At 40.7% G+C, this 21,638-nt stretch overlaps 2 protein-coding genes across 2 annotated transcripts; both read left to right on the forward strand.

Moving 5' to 3' along the window:
• LOC110288897 (protein FAM220A-like) lies at positions 1–862 on the forward strand. Its single transcript, XM_021155137.1, has one exon. The coding sequence runs from the start codon at positions 80–82 to the stop codon at positions 860–862; it is 783 nt and encodes a 260-aa protein (XP_021010796.1). The 5' UTR covers positions 1–79.
• A 6,271-nt stretch (positions 863–7,133) lies between these two features.
• LOC110288896 (zinc finger protein 58-like) lies at positions 7,134–18,378 on the forward strand. Its single transcript, XM_021155135.2, has 4 exons — positions 7,134–7,228; positions 10,796–10,922; positions 11,412–11,507; positions 15,984–18,378. The coding sequence occupies exons 1-4, from the start codon at positions 7,223–7,225 to the stop codon at positions 17,129–17,131; spliced, it is 1,377 nt and encodes a 458-aa protein (XP_021010794.1). The 5' UTR covers positions 7,134–7,222; the 3' UTR covers positions 17,132–18,378.
• The last annotated feature ends 3,260 nt before the right edge of the window (positions 18,379–21,638 follow it).

Consider the following 21,638-nt stretch of genomic DNA (forward strand, 5'->3'; position numbering starts at 1 on the left):
AGGTTCACATTGAGATCCACTGAAAGCCATCCTTGACTGATAGGCCTCACCCGACTCACTGCATCAGAGGGCACAGAGCATGAAGGCTGGGAGAGGGACCCTGGGTGTCTGCCTGGCCAAGCAGTCCCAAGGAGGTGACCCGTACAAACTAGCATGTGGCCTTAAGGAAAGAAGTCAGAAGAGGAACCCCAGAGCATCAGTTGTGCCTTCTTGGACAGACCTGCCTATAGCAGATAGCCATAGAAAGTCACTGGCCATGGCGGTGGCAGCCTCAGACATGAAGCATGGTCAGAGCAAGGCCAGCCTCCTGAGTCATGGTGGCTTCAAAGTGCTTCAGTCTCTGAAAGAATTAATGGGGAGAAGTTCAGCTCCAGCAGCCTCCCTCGGCAAGGCTGTGGCTCTGTCCCCTGCTCCTTCAGAAGAACAACTAGCCGGGATGTCCTGTGGCATTGGGGATGCACTAGGAAGTGCCTGGCCAGGAAAAGAGCCCAGAGCCACTGACAACCGTGGACAATACCTCAAAGGAGAGTCCTGGGTGTCAGGACAGCCAGGCCATCCAAAACTGAGGGAAGTGGGATTCCTAAGAGGTGACCCACTAAGTGCTGTCCCCAAGGGGCTAGGCACCTGGTCAGAACTGTCTCACCGATACTCTGAGCTGTGCCAGCTGCCGTATGCTTACCCCTATTATAAAGTTCTCCCAGAAGATGAGCTGAGATGTGTGTCCCTTGACCGTTTCAATCCCGTGCTTTCAGAGGAAACAGTAAAAGGTGAGAAAGCTCTCAAGTACTTCAGATGGTCTGCAGATAGTCATGGGGTCACTGACTCTGCAATCTTCCAGATTAGCAAGTCTCTGATGCCATAGTTAAGGTTCAAGCAGAACAATAAAAATAGCAGATTAATTTTAAAGGTTGTCTTACAGTTTCTTTTGCATTAAGTCTGGTGTATGCTGCAGCCATTCAGTTCNTGCTGTTTCCTGTGAACCAGACACACCTCGGTGGTTGATGCAGAAGGACGTTTTTCCGAGCATACTCTCAATCCTTTCGGAAAGATGCTCAGAACTGGGAACCCCCCCCCCGGGAAAATGATTGATCTACCCCATATAAGATCAGACAGGAACCTTTAGCACAGAGTTCTAAATCATGGAGACCCATCCTTAAGGACAAGCATTCGGATGCTACCTGCCTCAGCTCACCTCTGGCCATCTGATGGAAGTGGAGGTCTGTAGGCTATGCCCTCCACTTCTTGTAAGCCTTGCTTTGGTCATGAAGAGTCTTGCTTACCATTTCTGCACTGTACTGACTCGGTGACCTGCAGCCAGAGGTCCCTTCTCACATGTCCCCCTCTTTCCGCCTGAGTTGCAGTTTTTAATGGAGGCACTTTGGAGAAGTTGCAATATTTAATTGAGGATAATTTAAAATTACAGAAGAGTTTGAGGCTTTCCTGCTGACAGAACATAGATGGCAAATGAAGCAATGAAGCATTTTCCTTTACACCGGCCCAGGACTTGTGATTTCTTTTACATTAAGATTTTTTTCCAAAGTGACTTTCGCTTTGTGGTTTGTTGATAACTTCAATAAAGGTCATTTAAAGGGTGGACATTTTAAAGCCTCCCTACCCAAGACAGAGTTTAAAACAGCCATGGGAGAATGGGGAACCTGACTGTATATGTCATTTATATTGTGTCCTAAATTACTATGCCATGGGCTATTTAAGTGTTTTGGGAAAGTCTGTTCTTTAGCACAAAAAAGTGGGGGTAAGTATTAATTTGAGGTGAAGGAACATGGAGGATGTTTAAATAAAACACATTATACATGTGTTAGATTCTCCCCCAATAAGTATCATTTTAAACCCTGTTGGTTTTGGACACATGTAAACTTGACCTATTTCAACAGTGATTATAGCTCATGATTCTGGCTGTAATAAAGTTTACAAAGTGGTGAGAAGTCTCCCAGAAGGGTTCAGATGCTGACAACTAAGGAGCCGTTCATCCGTTTAACATTGGGGAAGAGAGTAGAATGGTTCCCCATAGATGAGATGCAGCTACACTCATCTTGTATCTTCCACATGGCTTTGCCATGAGTAGAAGAGCAAAAGGTTGAACAGTGGCCTCACTGCCCTCCCTCCCCTCCTTCTATGTAATGGTGATCACTGTACTTAGCTTACTGGTTATGCCTCATTCTAAAGTTAGCAAAGGAGTACACCAGTCAAACGAGATTGGTGGGTAAAAAGGTAAAGGGACAACACATCACATACCTTCTATAGTTGACTTCTGTAGAAACAAAGAGGTTACAAATATGTAAACATGGTTACATTAGAGATACAAAGATGAGTAAATGTAAGTTCCAGCTAATTCTCATTCATTTTAATAGCAAAGGAAGGCTGGTGTGTAGAAAGGCTGGCTTCATTTTAAAAAAAAATATGAACTAAGATTTGGTCAGCAAGTCCTCTTGAACAAATATTAGGTTTATTGTGTGTCTTAGGGTTTTATTGCTAGGAAGAGGCACCATGACCATAGCAACTCTTATAAAGGATAACATTTAATTGCACTGGCTTGTAGTTTCAGAGGGTTAGCCCATTATCATCATGGCAGGTCACATGGCAGTGTGTAGGCAGATGTGCTGGAAGAACATAGAGTTCTACATCTTGATCAGAAGGCAACCAGGGGGCTAGATTCCACACCACGTGTGCTTGAACATCTGTATGTCCTCAAAGCCTGACCTCCACAGTGATACATTTCCTCTAACATGGCCATACCTCCTAGTATGTATATCTGGGTCATTGTATTCTCCATATCTGCAGTTTTTGTAGACCTACCTAGGTAAGTTTTCTCGGGAATACAGAGGGAGATGTCATTACAAATGGAAATATCCTTTATGAATATACATTCGTTCTACAAGAGTCATTTTTCAGAGCTACTGTCTGTGTGGGAAGTCTCTTCCTTGAGGTGACATGGGTGCAGGCGTGATATCCCTCACTACCTGTGGCAGTCAGGAGAGCTGGCACTGGTGTCATGGCAGTAGGTGAACTGGCCCTACATCTCACAGGCTGCAGCACTCAGGAGAGTGGGCTCTGCACCTTACCTGAACTGCACAATAGAGCTGGCCCTGGTGGAAGAGATGTGTGTGAGCTGACCCAAGGGCATGAGAGTGGGGATATGGTATAGCATTATCTTAATAAAAGAAGGATGAATCCAAGTTATACATGGAGAGTAGTGTAAAAAGTTAGCACTACTTGCATACATACTGATAGTCATCTTAGCCTGAAAGATTCCTGGTAAATGTATAGAAAACACAAGACAGTTTTTATAATTTATACTCCATATAGAGTCATTTGTCATGATCCTTATTAAATATATGTTCACAGCATATCGCAGAATTTGTCAGAGGTGGCCCTGGTAATGGTGGAATTTTATGGAGAGTTTCAGACAGAAGACATCTCTTATCCTCATTTTGAATCACTTGCAGATTACTTTATATCAAGATTTAAATCATAGTTAACTTTGTTCGACAAAGGCAGCCTCTTAGTTGTTCTTGAACACACAGTGTCTTCTTAGGCTTTTATTTTTTAATTTATTTTTCCTCAAAGAGAGTATTGTAAGAGAGGAGGCAGCATATTCTGAGTGAGCATGGAAACTGAAAGAGGCATGCAGTCCTACTGTGACTACCCTGGGAGTTAGAACACGTTAATGAACACATGGAACTTCTGCTACACCTACTAAGATACAAATGGAACTACCAACCCTAGTCAACTCTTGATTCATGATTGTCAGTGACAGGTTTTGTGTCCCTCCATTTTTGATAGAGTAGTTATGGTTAAGGAAATGATTATTTCTGTCTTTAAACAAAGAAGAAACTGACATGATGTTATAGATCTACAGGTGAAGATACAGTCTCATGTATAACAGTGATACATACACAAATATCCAACTGAGAGGATAGCCACAAAAAATTATTGTTAGTGGGGAAAGTGGGAAACTTCAGTGTGGCTACTACATGATATTTTTGGAAGTAACAAAATAAATAATGTATAAACAGTAGAGAGAAATTGAGACTGGAAACAAGGTGTCTAGGGACAGAAAGCAGAGGCTGATATTGAAAACTGCTTGTCCTACAAGTCTTAAAACATGGCTTATGAACAACAGAATCCATGTAAGTGTGGAAGGAGAGTAGAGGGCTGGGCAGTGTTCAAGTGAACATGAATGGAGCCAGGATAAGATGGAACTTAGATATTTAAGAACTACCTCATGTCCAGATTGATCTGTGGGGAACACAGACTACCATCCACCAGGTTCATCTCAAGACTGTGTTCCAAAGCAATATAAGACATGGAAGATAATTATATCTGAAACTCACTTCCAGACACCAATATCTGATAAGGTCACTCAAGTGTCGATGATTTTCAGACTCAGGAACCTAGAATTATTGACTGTTCACGTGATGAGTTCATTTATCATGCAGGAGAAATTTTCTCTTAATGTTTCTTATGAGATTTTTTTCTGGTAGATCATCAAGGAAAGAAGATCGTCTCTACATATGTGTGTCTCTACACTTTAGCAGTAGTCCTTCCATGGTAAAGGCAGTGCTGAACAGAAGCATTCATTGGTCCCTCACTCATGAATTTGCTTTTGACTTGACCAACATCAGTTTCCATTCCAAGGAAACATCACATTTTGGAGGTGGGCTTCATTAGCCTTAAGAAAGTAAGCTTGTAAGTAGGCATGGGGAATTCAGAGTTCTTTACAAGACTCACAGGAGTCTCACTGATGAAGCTGATATAAACAGTAAGGACTATAGAGGGTGAGAACCCTGTTATCACTGCAGCATCCTACAAGACAAGAGTCGTCTGCAGGCATGCAACTTTCCTGAGTTCTTACCCAGAATCCAGTCACATGTTGCTGCCTTGAGCCACCTGTATTCCTGTGCTAATCTCTCAATCAAATGCCTGTCAGCAAAACTAGTAAACTCTTGATTCATGATAGAGTCTTGGGTGGAATCTTTCCTATGTCTGTCATTACACCCTGGTCTGAGGTGAGCAGACTCTCCTGTTCTTCACTGGAAAAATCACAGAATGGAGTGTCTTATTAATTGTGGTGGAAAACACATAAAGCAGTTTGATTTCCTGCTTGTGGTTTAAGAGCTGAGAAGTCATTCCACTTCAGGGAGCATGGCAGCAAGCAGGCAGTCATGGTCCTGCGCAGGAGCAGACAGCTTACATTTTGATCCACACTGGAGCACATACAGATAACTGGAAATTGCATGCTATTGTGTAACGAAAAAGCCTAGTGACATTTTCTTGTGACAAGGTCACACCTCCCACTCCTTCACAAATATTTCCCACCAACTGAGACCCAAGCATCAATTGTATGAGGCTGTAGGGTACTATTCTCATTCAAGGACCTCAGTGACTCTAAAGTTATAGACATTTGTGAGATGTCCTATACTTGTTATAGAGATGGGCAATCCTGGTACTTTGTCCAGAGCCAACATTAAATCTCCTCTGTGACAAGAGCACATCCATGGAAGTCTCTGCCTTGTGGAAGTGGAATTTCATTTGAAATTTTGATTTCATTGGAAAACCCATTGTGGGGACTTCATGCTCATAACTACACTTTCAGGAAAGTTCTCCAGGTTCAGAACACAGAGACAAAGGAAATCTCTTGGGGCCTGATACTAACCCTAGATGAAAGCAGAACTGGACAGCACTTATATGTTGTACTGGTTGTGGAGGCTCTGAGGTGCATCCTGTAGGTCAGCATGGAGCTTTGCAGCCATGCTAAGAGAAATGCTTCACCATGCAACTGGTAGGGTGTATACTGTCCTTCCTAATATCTTGGTGGGATCACACTTCATAAAACATGCAGGTGACAGCTAAGTGGACTTGGAACCCCACCATAGTCTCATGTTAGAAACATAGCAACATCTAGAAAGGGGATGTCTGTGCTTTAGAACACATAGATGAAGTTTAGGTTGACACTGTTCTTTGACATCCAAATGATTCAGCAACCACAGACCCAATGCATATGATGATGTAGGGGTTAGGTTTTCACAGCACATTTCTCTCTAACTTGTTCTTATCCTTCCCTGCCAGGTCACTATTCCCCCCTTTGGAAAAGGCAGGTTTCCACTGGTCCATGGTAGGTTGAAGGAGTAATCTTGTAAGCACTTTGAAATAAGCAATTGATTGAATTACAACATCAAGAGACTTTGGGCTTTGACTGTCTTGGGACTATTAAAGTCTATGGGCATGTTTAGAAGTGAATTGTCTTTCTTAGAAACAGATGAAAGTGAAACTCTCAGAGGCTTCCAGGTTAGAGAGTATGGTGTTTTTTTTTTAAGGTATTTGATTGTCAAATTCCAATAAACTTATTTGATATTTCTGATTTGTTTTTGAAATAATCATCCTCTGTCCTGATTTTGAGAAACTGAGGTAAGTTCAGGGCAGATGCTTTGACTTTCAAAATATTGTCACATAGGAACACTTGTAGATCAGAGAAGGGAAAGGAAATTGAGTAAGAAAGATCAGACCTCTGCAGAGAGAATTCTAACAATGGATAATGGGCCAGTGGCCAGTACACATACCAGTGTGATCTCAGGAGCTGTGTCCTCCCAAGTGTAATCTGAGCAGGGGAAGTAACAACAACATCAACAACGGCCAAACATACCCAGTGGCTTATGTGTACCTGTGTTTGTGAACAACCATTGGAGACCGTTAAAATTGTAGTACAGCTCCCACTAAAAAGGAATTTCTTAAATATATATTAACATTTTAAAGTTTTAACTTTGTTAAATGATCTATACGCTCGTGTCCCTGACCAACTAACCACAGTATATACATCCTAATATTTACACAAAAACTGTTTTTCATGATGTGGAATCTGATCCATGTATGTCTCATGCAGAGTGTCAGTACAAAGGAACAAGTATTATTTATTTGCAATACTGAGTATTAAGACAGAGTCTACATTAGAGTCGAGCGCTTTAACGTAGGCCAAGTAGCATAGTAAAGAAAACAGAGAGAAGGCTACAAATCTAAAACCAGGGAAAGACCACATTCAGTTCCAGGAATAGCTTCGCATAGACTTCTGGGATATGTAGTCCATGCAACTGTGCCATCGCGAGGAGCCATCCAGGCAATCCCACTTTAGCTTTCCTTTTGTACATTGTGTCTTCCTCAAAGTTTTTGCGAGAGTCCTGAACGGCTGTACACGCCTGTTGTCTCTGTCATGGAGGTTGGTTCATGAAACAGCACAGCCTGGGGCTTTGTGAAAGCATCGGGCTGGGAAAAGGCAGGGAGAGTGGGTGTGGGGAAGGTGGGGACTGAGCGGATCTGGGCTTGGAGGGAGAGCGGAAGAAGCTGCTGGGATTTGTTGTGCTGATCTGGCTGGGTCACGTGAGGTTGCTGTTCTGGACCAGGAATTTGGCGACTGGGATTGTGTCCGGGGTGAGGGTTTTCATAGGCCACCACAGGGTGTCTTGGACATAGGAACAGACTGGTAGCAGGGGTCAGGATTGCAAGCTAGTGATGGTGAGATGACTCCTTGCACCTGAAGCAGTGCTGGGAACTCTTTGACAGCTTTGCTGGGAAGCATGTTCCCCTAGCTGCCCCATTCTCAGGTGGATGCTGTCAGACGCCTCAGTCAGTACCTTTACAGAAAATGGGGTACCTGGCCCCCCTATCCTCTGTACCTGGCCTCTTTCTACGGTCCTGATTATGTTCATTTTCTCTGTCAGTTAAGGAAGAGAGAATAAAAATCCAAGTCCCAACAGGTCATAGATGGGAAAATCTGGAACACAGCAGAGAGATCTGCCAGAATGGGAGATCACAGAGAGTCTGACTATGGGTGAGGAAACACATGTAGTGGATACACAGAGGGAAGTCGGCAAAGCAGGGGAACCTGCCACCTGGTTTCACCTTGAGGGCTGGGTTTCCTTAAACCGTGGATAGGTTTCCTGTCCATAAAATAGGGTTGAATAATTGTAAATAAGACACAATGTCTGCTTGGCACACTATGATTATGTCAACGTGCCTTGATCAGGCCTTGAACCTGAGAACACTTATGAACAGGGTATTAGGAGCTGGTGAAAATCTCGCGTGGCCTTGTTTTAGGGGGCCAGGCTTTTGTGTCAGGTCAGCAGGGTGAGGAAGAACTCACAGACCTGTGTGTATTCTTGTGACTTAAACAGACCTGTGATAGAAAGACACTTGAGCCTACTGTGAGGCACATTCCTGTCATCTCTGTATTTGTGAGGGGGAGGGGCAGGACCCTCTGGTCATCCCCTGCTTGATAGCAAATTCAAGGCCAATGTAGGCTACCTCAGTCTGTGTCAGAAAACATTTAATCATGCTTGATGGAAGTGAGAAATACTCACTATGATTCATTCCATGTCTTCCAGTGAGAGCCATGGCAAACCCCTGCAATCAATACTTTGGTGTCTTACAAAGTACACATGCTTCCCTTCTGCTGACCCATTCCATGTGGGATTCAAGCTTTGTTTTCACTAACATGCTCATGTTAAAGACGGTGCATTTGGGTGATTAATTGTTTGGATTTACTGTGTGAGGAAGAACTCTCCTCTTTCCCTTGCTTGATTATGCAAGTGAATTATTGACAGTGAATGTTCACTCCTTTTGGATAGTTAGTTTGTGTTAGATTCTGCCAAGACCTGAGGATGCTTTCTTCTGGTCTTCCCTGAATTCTTCCAGTTTGCTCCTTCCATATCTAGGCAGAGACTCCATCATTTCTTCATTGCCTTTCTGCAGTTCTTGAATGATGCAGGCTACTGTAGTTTATGTCCCTGTGTCATTTTCTGCCTCTTTTTCTGGGATACCTTCCTGTGTCCCTGTCCCAGAGGTTTAGCTGCTTGCAAATGCTTCTTACAGTTACCTGGAACAAACCCATGTCCTCCACTGTCCCTCACATGGGTACTGCTGTCTGCAACCAGTAAAGCAAACTGCTAGTGTGGGATGCCGTCCTCTTGCACAGGTTTAAGTCCAGGTCCCCTTGGTGTGCAGTTGTCCCTCTGATCTCCCAGGCCTCTTAATGTTAGTATGAGGGAAGGAGTTACTTGTGTTTACAACTCATGCATGAACCTTGCTGTGTTAGACATGTCATATCTGGAAAACTGGAGAGGAGGTGTGTTTGGTGATGACAGTCAGATCGATCCTGCTGATGTACATGCATATGTCAGAGGCCAGGAAGAGAAGTTACATGATTTGAACAGTTGTCAAACACATATACAAGTAATAAACCTGAGCAGTGCAGATCCTCATTACATTGTCATTTTCTGTTATGAAACTCTCTGTCTTCACAGAGTCCTCCATAGTCTTTTTCAAGTAAGGTGACATATAATGAGTTAAAAGCTGTGTCTGCTTGCCTGATCAATTCTTTCATATTCTCTATTCCATCCTTCTATTCTTTCAAGGATTGAAGGAAATATATGTTATCAAAGTGCAAGTCCCTAGTCTTTACTGAATACACTCCACCTACTGGTGCTTTAAGAAGACACATAAACGATATGCAGACTACTAAAATCCAAAAATACATCTAGAGGCCTAATGTATGGATCAAATGTGTTATTTATTTAAAAAATAAATTATCATTATATAATCTATGTTTTTCAGAGGAAACTAAAAGATGATTACATTTGGTCTTTCATATTTTTCACATTTTATTCCATTTCCTGAGTTGTATGATTTCAAGACATGGTGGCTCCATTGTGAGCATGCTCTGTTTCTCTCACAGAGAGTTGTTTTCATCTTTGCTCTGCTCTGGGCTCCTGCCATTCTCTACATTGCTGGTTTTCCCGCGGACTTGGTGATCCTGTGGTTGAAAAGGGTGTAATCCGTTTGTTCTCACTTACTTGTAGAGACAGGACTCTTCTCTACCAGCTTTAAGGAAGGTTTCAAAACAGTTCAATTTCTTTTCCCTTGAGAAACTTCTGTTCACCAAAGTGCTTCATTCTGCTGGTGTTTTGGAGATGTTCTGGCCTCTTCATTGCTGTTGAACTCTGCTCAATAGACAAAAGTCTATTTTCTGTGCAGTCATTATTTAAAGAGGATATATTTTAGTTGTCCTATAAAGTCTTGTGACAGTAGCTATTCCCTCCTCCCAAGGGTGGAAACACCTTGCACTTCAGACACAAGACTCAGGGGATTGCAGCTGGATTTGACATGAAGATCTGAAGAGGGACGAGTTGTCCATACAGATTGAAGGTGCTTTGCCAGGTTCCAAGGGAGAGAAGAAAAAAAAATAGCTCTGCTTAGCTCTTACACCAGTGGGCCACAGCAATGTCCTGTATGTCATTAAATGCCTAAAGATGCCACAGTGCCACTCAATATCTGACATATGCAGAAGCTGTCCAATGGGACTTAAAGCCTCATCAATAGACGCTTAGAAGCTGCCGCAGGTGACTTGTTAGGTTGAAACCTTAGAGGGGAACATACTAATGACATTTTACTAAAGCATCCTAAGCACTCACTGCATTCTGATTGCTTTTCCTTAGACCTACACATCAGTGTGCAGCTCTTACTGTTCAAAGCGCTTCTGGCTGCATCAGAGAGAGCTTTGCAGAAAACTGAAACTTACCAAAGAGCAGTTGACTATGTATGATCTTGTGATCTGACCCAATAGGTATGTCTGCAATTTCTGCACATAATAGCCAGGGAATATTTCTGGAGCAGGAGCAGTTTGAGTATGAGGACCAGAGGTCCATGTCAAAACCAGAGGTTTGCTGTGAGTTTATTAATGGTTTTAATTAATTACAGGTGTGATATTATTCATTGGTCTTTATTTCAGGAAATGTTGTCCTTTTGGGATGTAGCCATTGATTTCTCTCCAGAAGAGTGGGAATGCCTGGAGCCTGCTCAGTGGGATCTGTACAGGGATGTGATGCTGGAGAATTTCAGCCACCTTGTGTTCCTGGGTGAGCATTGTATCTATAGAGAATTCCTATCTCACCCCTACCATCAACATGTAGCTTTCCCGCTTTGTACAATATCTCGTGGAAGTATTTCAACAACGAGTTTCATATACATCATTTGAAGAAAAATTAGGGAGTTTGCTGTACAGCTAAGAAACATGTCATTGATTTTCCTCTCTGTATTTGAAATGTCTGTGTTGGAAGCATGCCTCCTTTGCTCTTGTGGGACTCTTAGAAATGCACCGGCATCAGGCGTGGACCACACTTGTTAATGAAATTGTTTCTCAATTCACTTTAATGTTTCTCTCTAAAGAAACTCAGAATCAGGATATTGTACATTGCTTTCTGTATTTTACTGTCCATGTCAGAAACCCTTTAAAGAACTAATTGTCTGCAGTTATTTATTGTATCATGTCTTTCCTTATAAACACTGTACTGAAAGAGAGAGTAAAAGAACACTTAAGCAATCTTAACCTCTTGTTCTCCAAACAGGTCTTGCTGTCTCTAAGCCATTCCTCGTGACATTTCTGGAGCAAAGACAAGGGCCTTGGGATATGAAGAGACAAGCAGCAGCCACTGTGTACCCAGGTATGTAGGAAAGTGGGAGTCAGGGGACAGAGTTCAAGTCCAAAGATCCAACAACCAGCCAGGCTTTCCCGTGTGCCTTGAAATATGTATTATGACCATCATTCTTTAAGTCTCTCCTTCACATCTCTCTGACATTTATGGTGGTTTAAGTCTCTTAGGATGTATATTTTGCAAACAGTGTGCCCTGTGCATGTAGTTACAGGGACTTCCAAGGTTTTTCTTGTTGCTGAGTCTCTATTGTAGTGTAACACTCAGGGAAATGCAACTGAGTATTGGTTAGACTGGGAGTCATTTATTTGCTGGTGTTAAGGCAGACTTGTGCCAGAAAGCTCTCGTACTGAAGTGAGCATGTCTTTGGTTAATAAAATCAATGACACGTTCCCATGACACAGAGGCCGGCAGAAGCAGGGCATTCAACAGTTTCAGTTCTTTTGATTAGGACAAATTGAGATGGGGAGTAGTTGGATAAAAGTCAGACTAACAGGAGTCACTTTGGATAGTTCATTTTTCTGATCTTAGGGAAGAATCAAAGCATTGACTTAGTCTACTTGTTGTATTGAGCCAATAGGTACAATAATTTAACTGAGGCTAATTTGCTTATTCAGCCAAGTTTTAACACTAAATTATTTCCAGGGTCAGGTCATTAGACCTAGGAAGAGGAGGCTGAGAGATCTTTTAAATCTATTAGGTGTTCATAAATGGATTCTCAACAATCCAGTTAGGGAACCGTTGGCTGTGTGCCTGTTTCATGATTCTGTTTTATAAAGGAAAATATTTATATTGTATACAAGGACTAAGGCTTATTTGGATATATACACAGTCATAAATAAGTTTTTAAAATATTTTTAATTAGGTATTTTCTTCATTTACATTTCAAATGCTATATCAAAAGTCCTCCATACCCTCCCAACCCCACCCTTCCCCACCCACTCCCACTTCTTGGCCCTGGTGTTCCCCTGTACAGAGTTATATAAAGTTTGTAAGACCAAGGTGCCTCTCCTCCCAATGATGGCTGTCATAAATAATTTTTTAAAAATCAGAAAACTTTATTTCTAAAGTTGATATTCCCAGTATATCAAAGCTAGTAAAGTCTTTTGTTTATAGAGTCCAGTCATGGGTAGCCAATGTGGTTATCCCTATAAGAACTATTATGTCTAATATGAGTCCATTGAGAGGATGAGATCTTATGGTCCTTTCTCTAGGTCTCCTGTGTGTATATATATCCACTGGCTTCCTGGTTTGTATTGAGAGCAGGGCTGAGGAGCCAGTCTAGGCGTCTCTGGAAGGTGACTCAGAACAACTGCTCTGGGCAAGCTTTCACATTCCACATCTCATCCTCCTCAGGCCACATTGCTTTCTATCCCTGGCTGTGATGGGCTCACATGTTTCGCATTCACTTTAGTTGAAGTGAGTGCCCACAGTTCAGTCTGCTGTGTTGACTGACCCTGTGGCAGAGCCTCTGTCATATATTGTCTCACAGTCTACTGAGGACTGCTTACGGGCTCAGACATTGACCTCTCGGTGAAGGGATTAGCTTTGTTAGGAGGAGGAGAAATGAAAGTGAGGGACAGGGCATGGCCATTTGAACTTGCATGTAGTTCCCATACCGTTTGGGTGGCAGTGTTGGTAGGTGGTTCCCCTGTACACAGTATCCTCAGTTTTCATATAAAGAGACATTGTGTGCAGGGTATTTGCAGTGAGTGCTTGCATATGAGACATCTAGACTGTGGTGCTGAGTCTAAGATCCTCCTCAACATGAGAGGATCCATCCCCCTGCCTTGTGAGACAGGAGTAGTAATTCATCTTCCCTGCAGATTAGGAGTAGGAGTTCCTAGTCTGCCTTACAGGTCAGAGGGAGACAGGAGCAGCAGATGCTGGCAAGTCCTGTTCCCCACGCTTCCTTATCCTGTGATGAGGCTAGCATGCATTTCCTCTGATAGGTCTGTGTCCCATTGGACAGTGTGCTAATAGTAATCGTGTTCTTCTACCCTGGCTGTGTCCTGTCATGCAAACTCAGTGGAGTGTTAGCCTTCTTCACGCAAGCGTTCAGTTTCGTTAACCAGTTTATAAACCACACCGGATTTTGAATATTATGCCATACTGAGTAAACTGTAAGGTGACTTTAAATTTGTTTGAGCTCCCTGTTTTAGGCTAAACGTTGACATGTACAGAGGACTGTATAATGGAACATTGGTATTAGTCACTTACTCCAGTATTGTCTCTATGAATGAATTACATTTGAATTCAGCATGAATCCAAACACAATTTAGGCACATTGACTGTCACTCATTAAGTGGATCATCATTACCAATTATGGATTAATTATATTTGCTGTGACATTTTATAATGAATTAGAGACACTCATCAGAATAGAATTTTTTCTTTTATTGAATATTTACTTTATTTACATTTCAAATGTTATTCCCATTCTCGGTTTCTACTGCAGAAACCCCTTATCCCTTCCCCCTCTCCTCTAGCTCCCATGAGGGTGTTCCAAAACCCACCCACCCACCTACTCTCACCTCTCCGGGCTGGAATTCCCCTACACTGGGTCATAGAGCCTTCCCAGGACCAAGGGCCTCTCCTCGAATTGATGCCTGACAAGGCCATCCTCTGCTCCATACATCACTCCATGTGTACTCTTTTGTTGGTTGTTTTTAAAATGAAAGTAATTATCTCTATTAAAAATTTCTCTATTGACAATTTCTGGAATTGGACAAATGGCTCACTGATTAAGGTCACTACTTCTCTTCCAGAGGAAGAGTTCAGTTGCCAGCACCCACATGGCAGCTCCCAACTGTTTGTAACTCCAGTTCCAGGAGATCTGACACCATCACACAGACATGTATGCAGACATGCATTCAGGCAAAACACCAATACATGTGAAATAGAAATTAAATTAATAAAAAAATTACAGTTTCTGAACTGTAAACCTCTTATCTCTAATTAAACTTGAATGGAAATACATCCTGGAGGAGCTGGGGGCTTCACTGTCCTGATCTCTTTATGGTGCCCCTTTCCACAGTCCAGGTCAGTCCTCCAGACAGTCTATGTGCCTTGTTTTATTTCATCAGGAAATAATACAGAAAAGACAATAGTATGTCTGGACTTTTCAAGAATAAAAAGGTATACAAGTAATTATCATTTCTTAGCATGACACCATTTTCCATGTACTTAAAGTTTAAGAAAGTTAGTGAAGACATAGTGACTAGATCGACATCTTTAGGTCAGAAGTGTTTTCTAACATGAATAGAATTATATAACTTAGGAACATAAATAAATTTTGACCACTAAGTGTATTTTCTTTAAATCTGTTTTCCCATAATGCTTGTGTTACTTAGTCTGACCTAATATGACATAGCCTCATGGTTTTGTACTTTTGTTCCCCTCTTTATTTATATAATTAGTATTATCCTAAATAATTTAATCTTTTTATTAAAGATATAATTTCAAGTATGTATTCTTTGTATGTTCTTAAAATAGTTACACTGACCTACACAGAGAAAAGTTTTATGCCAGCAAGAGGTTTAGAGATGTCAGTAGACTTGGAAAAAAGGTCACCTTTTGCGAAGAACTAAGATGGGATGGAGAGCTTAGCAGCTCAGTCTGTACCTGACTGAAGAATCAATGGAGACACCACCCTCCGTCAGGCCCATGCCTCTGATCCTTTACATATATGCCTCTGAGTTAAGCAATTTCAAATGAGACATAAGAAGTTTAACAAGTAAACTTAACATTTGATGTCACAAAATTTCCCACAGGGTATGGATGTTAGGCAATATTTATTTTCATGTGGGCCCTTAGATAGTACATATACCAGTTTCCCCAGGTTGCTGAGGTCAATCCTGCATCTCAGGTTTAGTTTCTCTGGCCTGTGTACCCTACTGTCTCTAGGAAACCTTGAAACCCATGTAATTCATGCCTCTTTACACACAGCTAGCTGAGAGGAATGACGAGATACCGGGGTGAGGCTTCAGTGACCTTACCTATAGCCTCCTTATTTGATGGAATGCTAACACTGAACAAGCCCAGCTGTGATTGTGTTTAGCAGGCACAGGTAGACTTATGGAGATGGTAGTTGTTCAGCTTAGTAGATACTGTCCAACATCGGTTGAATAAAAGACGGTTCCAAGCAAACTACACAGCGAAGGTAATGTGATGAATTAACATGACCTGTGCACACATAGGGTCTTGATAGTTTTAAGGAAAAGTTTGTAGAAAACACAACATGATCATTATTACTTAGATAGCATGTAGACTTACCATAATCACTAAGTTCATGGTTATAGTGTATGTCATTGTTTCCACCTACTGTATTTGTGAATTTTCCTCAGTGCCTACAGGCATTGAAATATACTGTGGATTTTAATTTCTGGTTAAATATATATGAGTTAATGTTTTCATTCTTAAAAATAAGCCTATAAGTATAAAGAATATTGCTTAACTTTTGTTCATTTCTCAACTTTGGCTCAACAGGAATAATACCTAATGATCCGAACAATTACAGCAAGTTGACTAATTGTAAATCACTCCTTATTAAACGACGAAGAATTCATATAGGGGAGAAACCCTACAAGTGTGGAGAATGTGGTAAGGCCCTTAGTTCTCATAAAACACTTTCTATACACCAGAGACTTCACACTGGAGACAAACCTTACAAGTGTGAAGAGTGTCATAAAGCCTTCAGTACTCGCTCATCACTTTTTATACACATGAAAAATCATACTGATGAAAAAATCTACAAGTGTGAAGAATGTGGCAAAACATTTTACTATCCTTCAATGCTGAAGCAACATCAGAGAATTCATTCTGGGGAGAAACCTTGCAAGTGTGAAGAATGTGGAAAATCCTTTGGCTTTCCCTCATTCCTTAAGCAACATCAAAGAATTCATTGTAGAAAAAATGCCTACAAGGATGAAGTATGTGTCAAAAGACTTTCCCCTCCTCTACCCCTTCAGCAAATCCGTACTGAAGAGAAACCCTACAAGTGTGGAGAATGTTATAAAGCCTTTCGTTATCACTCAGCCCTTAGGATACACAAGACAGTTCACACTGGAGAGAAACCTTACAAGTGTGAAGAGTGTAGCAGATGCTTTTCCTCATCTTCCTGCCTTAAAAGACATCAAACAATTCACTCTGAAGACAACCCGTACAAGTGTGAAGACTGTGGCAGATGTTTCTGCTCATCTTCATCTCTTAGACGACATCAAACATTTCATTCTGAAGACAATCCCTATAAATGTGAAGAATGTGACAAAAGGTTTTCATGTTCTGCAAGTCTTCAGGAACATCAAACAATTCATACTGGAGAGAAACCATACACGTGTGAAAATTGTCACAAAGCCTTTCGTTATCAGTCATCCCTTAGGAGACATAAGACAGTTCATACCAGAGAGAAATCCTACAAGTGTGAAAAGTGTCCTAGGGGCTTTTCCTCATCCTCCTGCCTTGTACGACATCAAGCAATTCACTCTGAAGACAATCCACACAAGTGTGTGGAATGTGGCAAAGCCTTTGTTAATGTTTATAGCCTGACTCGACACATGACAGTTCATGCTGGAGAGAAATCCTACAAAGGTCTTAAAACACTTATACTTCTTCAGTCCTTAAAAGACATCAAATAATTCTTACCGAATAAAACTTTGACTGTGTAGAGTGTGGTAAAAAAATGATTCGTAATCCTTCAAACCTTATCCAACTCAAATCAATCCATAGGGTAGACTATTAAGTGAATTAGTTTGGAATGTCAACACCACCATCTTACTCCCAGGAGCACAAATTTTGAGAATGTCATCAGAGAACAGTAGAGACTTCTCTTTACTATAACCTCCCAACCAGTGTGTTCTATAGTGTGCTTGAATATGGCATGGATTGTTGCATTTATTTTTTTCTGTACCTACAGATATAAAACAAAACTGTTATTATTTCATAACGTGGGTCTTAGATCTGGGCCGTTGTATGGTTACTGTTGTTTTCCTCAGTGGGGCCACCCAAGCTCCCTCAATAATGTTTCTCCTGGGCATGTAAAAGGCTCGATAAACTCAGATGTCTCATTTTTGTAAAATGATCTGCATTGGTTCTCACCTAGGTTGAATGGGCATTAGTGTTTCTCTCTCCAGGAAATTCAAACAGATCACATTGAAGTCATATTTAGTTTCAGAATGAAGAATCTTTTATTTCCTTTGATTTCAGAACAATGTTTCTCATCTTATTCCAACTTTCATGTCATAGAAACTTGACAGTGAATTGAAATATGGATCCAAACCACATGTATGCACTCAGTAGAAGGGATGCGTGTGATTGGTGGATATGTGATGTCATTCTTGAAAAAATAGTGCAGGTCTTACTTTATTATTGATACAGATCCTAAAAAGTCATCTCAAAGTTGAGTTTACTAATTTGGGTAAACAGTTATATCATGGACAATTAAAACCTAAAAGTGAACAATTAATTTTCAAATGACTAAATGTCTATAGTGAACCTAAAATTGTAGTTTTAATCATGCTAAGTACAAGTGGAATTTATGTTTGGAGAAAAGATAAGATGGAGAGACCAATTTATATTACTCAATCTTTAGTCATCTGTATATGCTATTGAAATACATCCTAAAACATATACCTCAATACAAATTTAAAATAAACTTAGTGTATTTAATATTACATAAAATTTAAAATCAACTGTAATTATATTTAAAAAAAATCTTGGTCTGAGAAATATTGTACTGGAGCTAAAGTTGTGCATATTGTAGATTTAGACTTTGAAAACTCTACCCCCACTTCCTTCCCTATTAAGAGCCTTTCTGAGTGGAAGCCCAGGCTTGCTCACGAATACTCTTAAATGACTTAATAATAAGGAAAAGTTGTAACTCTCACTTGGGTTATTTCTCTTGCCAGTTCTGAAGTTCAGATAGAATTCTCATTTGATGAACAGTGGCTGTTCATTTAAACCTTCAGGTGGTACCAACTGAGAAGCTTGCTGTCTGCTGGCTAGCTTTCATAGTGGAGGCACAATCTAGGTATGCTCCCATGGAAGTACCTGAAAGTAGCTGCCTGAGGCCCCTGAAAGGCAGGCTGGGGCTGAAAGAGATCAGACGGTGAGAAAAGAAGGAGGCCAAGACAAACCTTTCTGTTCAAAGCCTCTGAAGTTTACTGAGAGTTTGTGCTTATAAAGAGGGTAGGACCATCCCCCGCCAGCCCATTCTTGGTGCCTGAAGCCAGCCCATAGGTGATCTACATGGAGTGTCTCTGGAATGTCTCAAGGACTTTTCATCAGGAAGCAGAGTCTTGGAGAAGAGCAAATAGAGCCATCAAGGTCAGAAGGCTCTACCCTAGGTAATCTCCTTCTTAGTGGCAGCAAGGTCAAAGTCTAGATCAGCCGGCTTCAAGGCTGAGGGAGGCTACAATTCCTCCCTAAATATATAATAAAAATTAGCTGGACTGAGGCATAAAATTTATTTATGCTCCATAGTCCTGCCTGGGAGTTATGGTGGCTGGTGGCCGCACCTGTCTTGGGGCCTCAGATTTTCCTGACTATTCTTATCCATCAAGGAGAATATATGCAGCTTGTTTGTGTTTATTTTGCACAAGCATGGCTCTGTGGTGTATTATTAATAAACCACGGCCTCTTGGCATATACCTCTGTCTTAGATTGATATAGTTCCGAAATCTGGTTGCCCATCATTGACTGACTGGCCCTCATAGAACACCTTGTTCCCAAATCAGACCAAAGCCACAATATATACTTAAAATGCTTCTTCATATCGATGAATTTCTGCCACCTGCTCTTGCTGGAGGTGAGCTGTATGCTTTCTGAAAACAGGGTGTAAGGCACTGACTGACCTGCTTGAAAAACAAGGTTGAGACAGTTGAAAAACAACAGGATAAAAACTTCTTTGGGGATGTCCAGGTACTCTATTTAGTTGCAAATTAGCAATGATTAAGCTTAGACTCTGTTCTCCCAGTGTAGGAGAGGTGACTTTGAGAATCAACAGAAAGGCTATAAATTCTCTGGTAATGGAGGCTGTGCTCCAAATTAACTCTTTCGGCTAAAAAAGATTTTTAGCCATCATCAAGATTGGAATCATACTTACTAGAAGATTCAAGATCTGTGTCCACTTGACAAACCAATCTTTCAGGCAGCCATCATGCTCCATCTTCTTTTTGTGAAAAAACGCAGACAGAACCTCTTCCCCAGATTAAAATAATTCCTCATATTAGTTAATGGGTCCCACCATTTAACCATGGCATAAGAACTGGAAGTAACTGGATGCCAATGGCGATCTGCTGCAGACTGACCTTTAACGTCAGTTTGCAAAAAATTTAAAATGAATAAGACAAAATTAAGATGTGCTTTTGGTGATCTTGGGGGTATAATTGCCCCTGTTTTGTTTTTAAAAGCCAAATTTTCAGAGTGCGATGAGCACGTTCAACAAATCCTTGCCCAATGGGGTTATAAGGAATTCCAGTTTTATGTCTGATACCAAATTCCTTACAAAATGAAATAAAATTGTTGCCAGAATAGGATGGCCCATTATCTGTCTTAATGACTTTAGGCAATCCCATAGCATTAAAGGCTTGTAAACAATGATCAATTGCATTTCTAGAGGCCTCTCCCATATGTAAAGAAGCAAAAAGAGATCCTGAACAAGTGTCAATACAAACATGTATATATTTTAATTTTCCAAATTCTGCATGATGAGTTACATCCATCTGCCAAATATGATTGGGCATAAGACCTCATGGATTAACTCCTAAATTCGGAACTGGAGATAATGTAATACATTTAGAGCATTGTTTTACAGTCATTCTTGCCTGCTCTTTAGTGATCTTATAGGGGCGAAGCCAATTAATATCACCTAACAATTTTTGAAAATCATTTAAAGTGTTTAAGGTGTCTCTGTGAATAACTATCTTCTGGGGAAAAACAGCTTGATCTGTAAGTCTAAAACCCAAATAATTATAAGGATCCTGAGTCTGTACCTTCTCAGGAGCTATCAATAGTCCTTTATCAACTAATGCCTGTTGTAAATCTTTATAAGATAAAAGCAAGCCCTGGGGGTTTTTTCCTGCCATTTAGACATCATCTGTTTAATAAATGATGTAGATCATAGGCCGTTGTTGTCTCACAGGCTGAATGGCTTGTGCCACAATTTTCTAGTATAACTAAAACCCTAAATATTATAAAGATATTGCCTCTGAATCTTATGGAGCAACAACTACTCCCCAGAACTTTAAAGCTCATTGTGTGAGAGCAAAGATTTGAGGTAAACTTCCCTTTAGAGGCATTAGCTAATAAAATACTTTCCACTTAGGAAACAACATACACTGAAAGATTCAAACTCTTAGCTTCTTGTACAGAAGCAGAGACAATAAAATTTTTCCTTACATAATGTAAAGCTATATTAGCCATACCTAGAGGCAAAATTTTCCAGTGATTATAAGCTCTCTAGAAGCAAACTCTTTACAATCATCAGAATGCAAAGGAAAAAACAAACTTTTCAATCTATAATAATTTTATATGAAGTAGGCAAGCCAGATTGTGATGCCTTTATAAGTTTTACAGCCTGACTGACCTTTTATAAAGTCTGAATTTAAACTTTATTTAGAACAACTACTGGGTAGATCTGAAACAAAGTAATATAGCTAAAAAGAAATTCCCTAGAAGGCAGGGAGAGGCAAGTTTCAAGAACTTCCTTAGGCTCCATTTGCAAAACAAAAGAAAGCCACACAAGCTTCCCTGAGGCTACTCTGAGCTTGTAGGGCTGTATGACCACAGAGACCTGTAATAGTGCTTTCATAAGATATAATATATAGGTGAATTAAAGATCTCAAATTTGGAATCAAACTGCAAGCTGCAGTCAATGAAACACTGGCTATTTTAACCATGATTTTAAAGTTTCTTTTGCAATGTTAGAATATTATCTACAACTTTGGGAAAGCAAAACCCAATTTTACAACAATTTATCATCTTTAAAATCAATATTAGAAACATTACTATCACATTACAAAGTTTGGCAGCCAATTTATACCTATGAATGCATGACAGTACAAATTTTATTTATTTTTTTAAATATATTTTATTACGTATTTTCCTCAATTACATTTCCAATGCTATCCCAAAAGTCCCCCATAC

The sequence above is a fragment of the Mus caroli genome, unplaced genomic scaffold (genome assembly GCF_900094665.2).
Source record: "Mus caroli unplaced genomic scaffold, CAROLI_EIJ_v1.1 scaffold_11581_1, whole genome shotgun sequence".
NCBI lineage: Eukaryota > Metazoa > Chordata > Mammalia > Rodentia > Muridae > Mus > Mus caroli.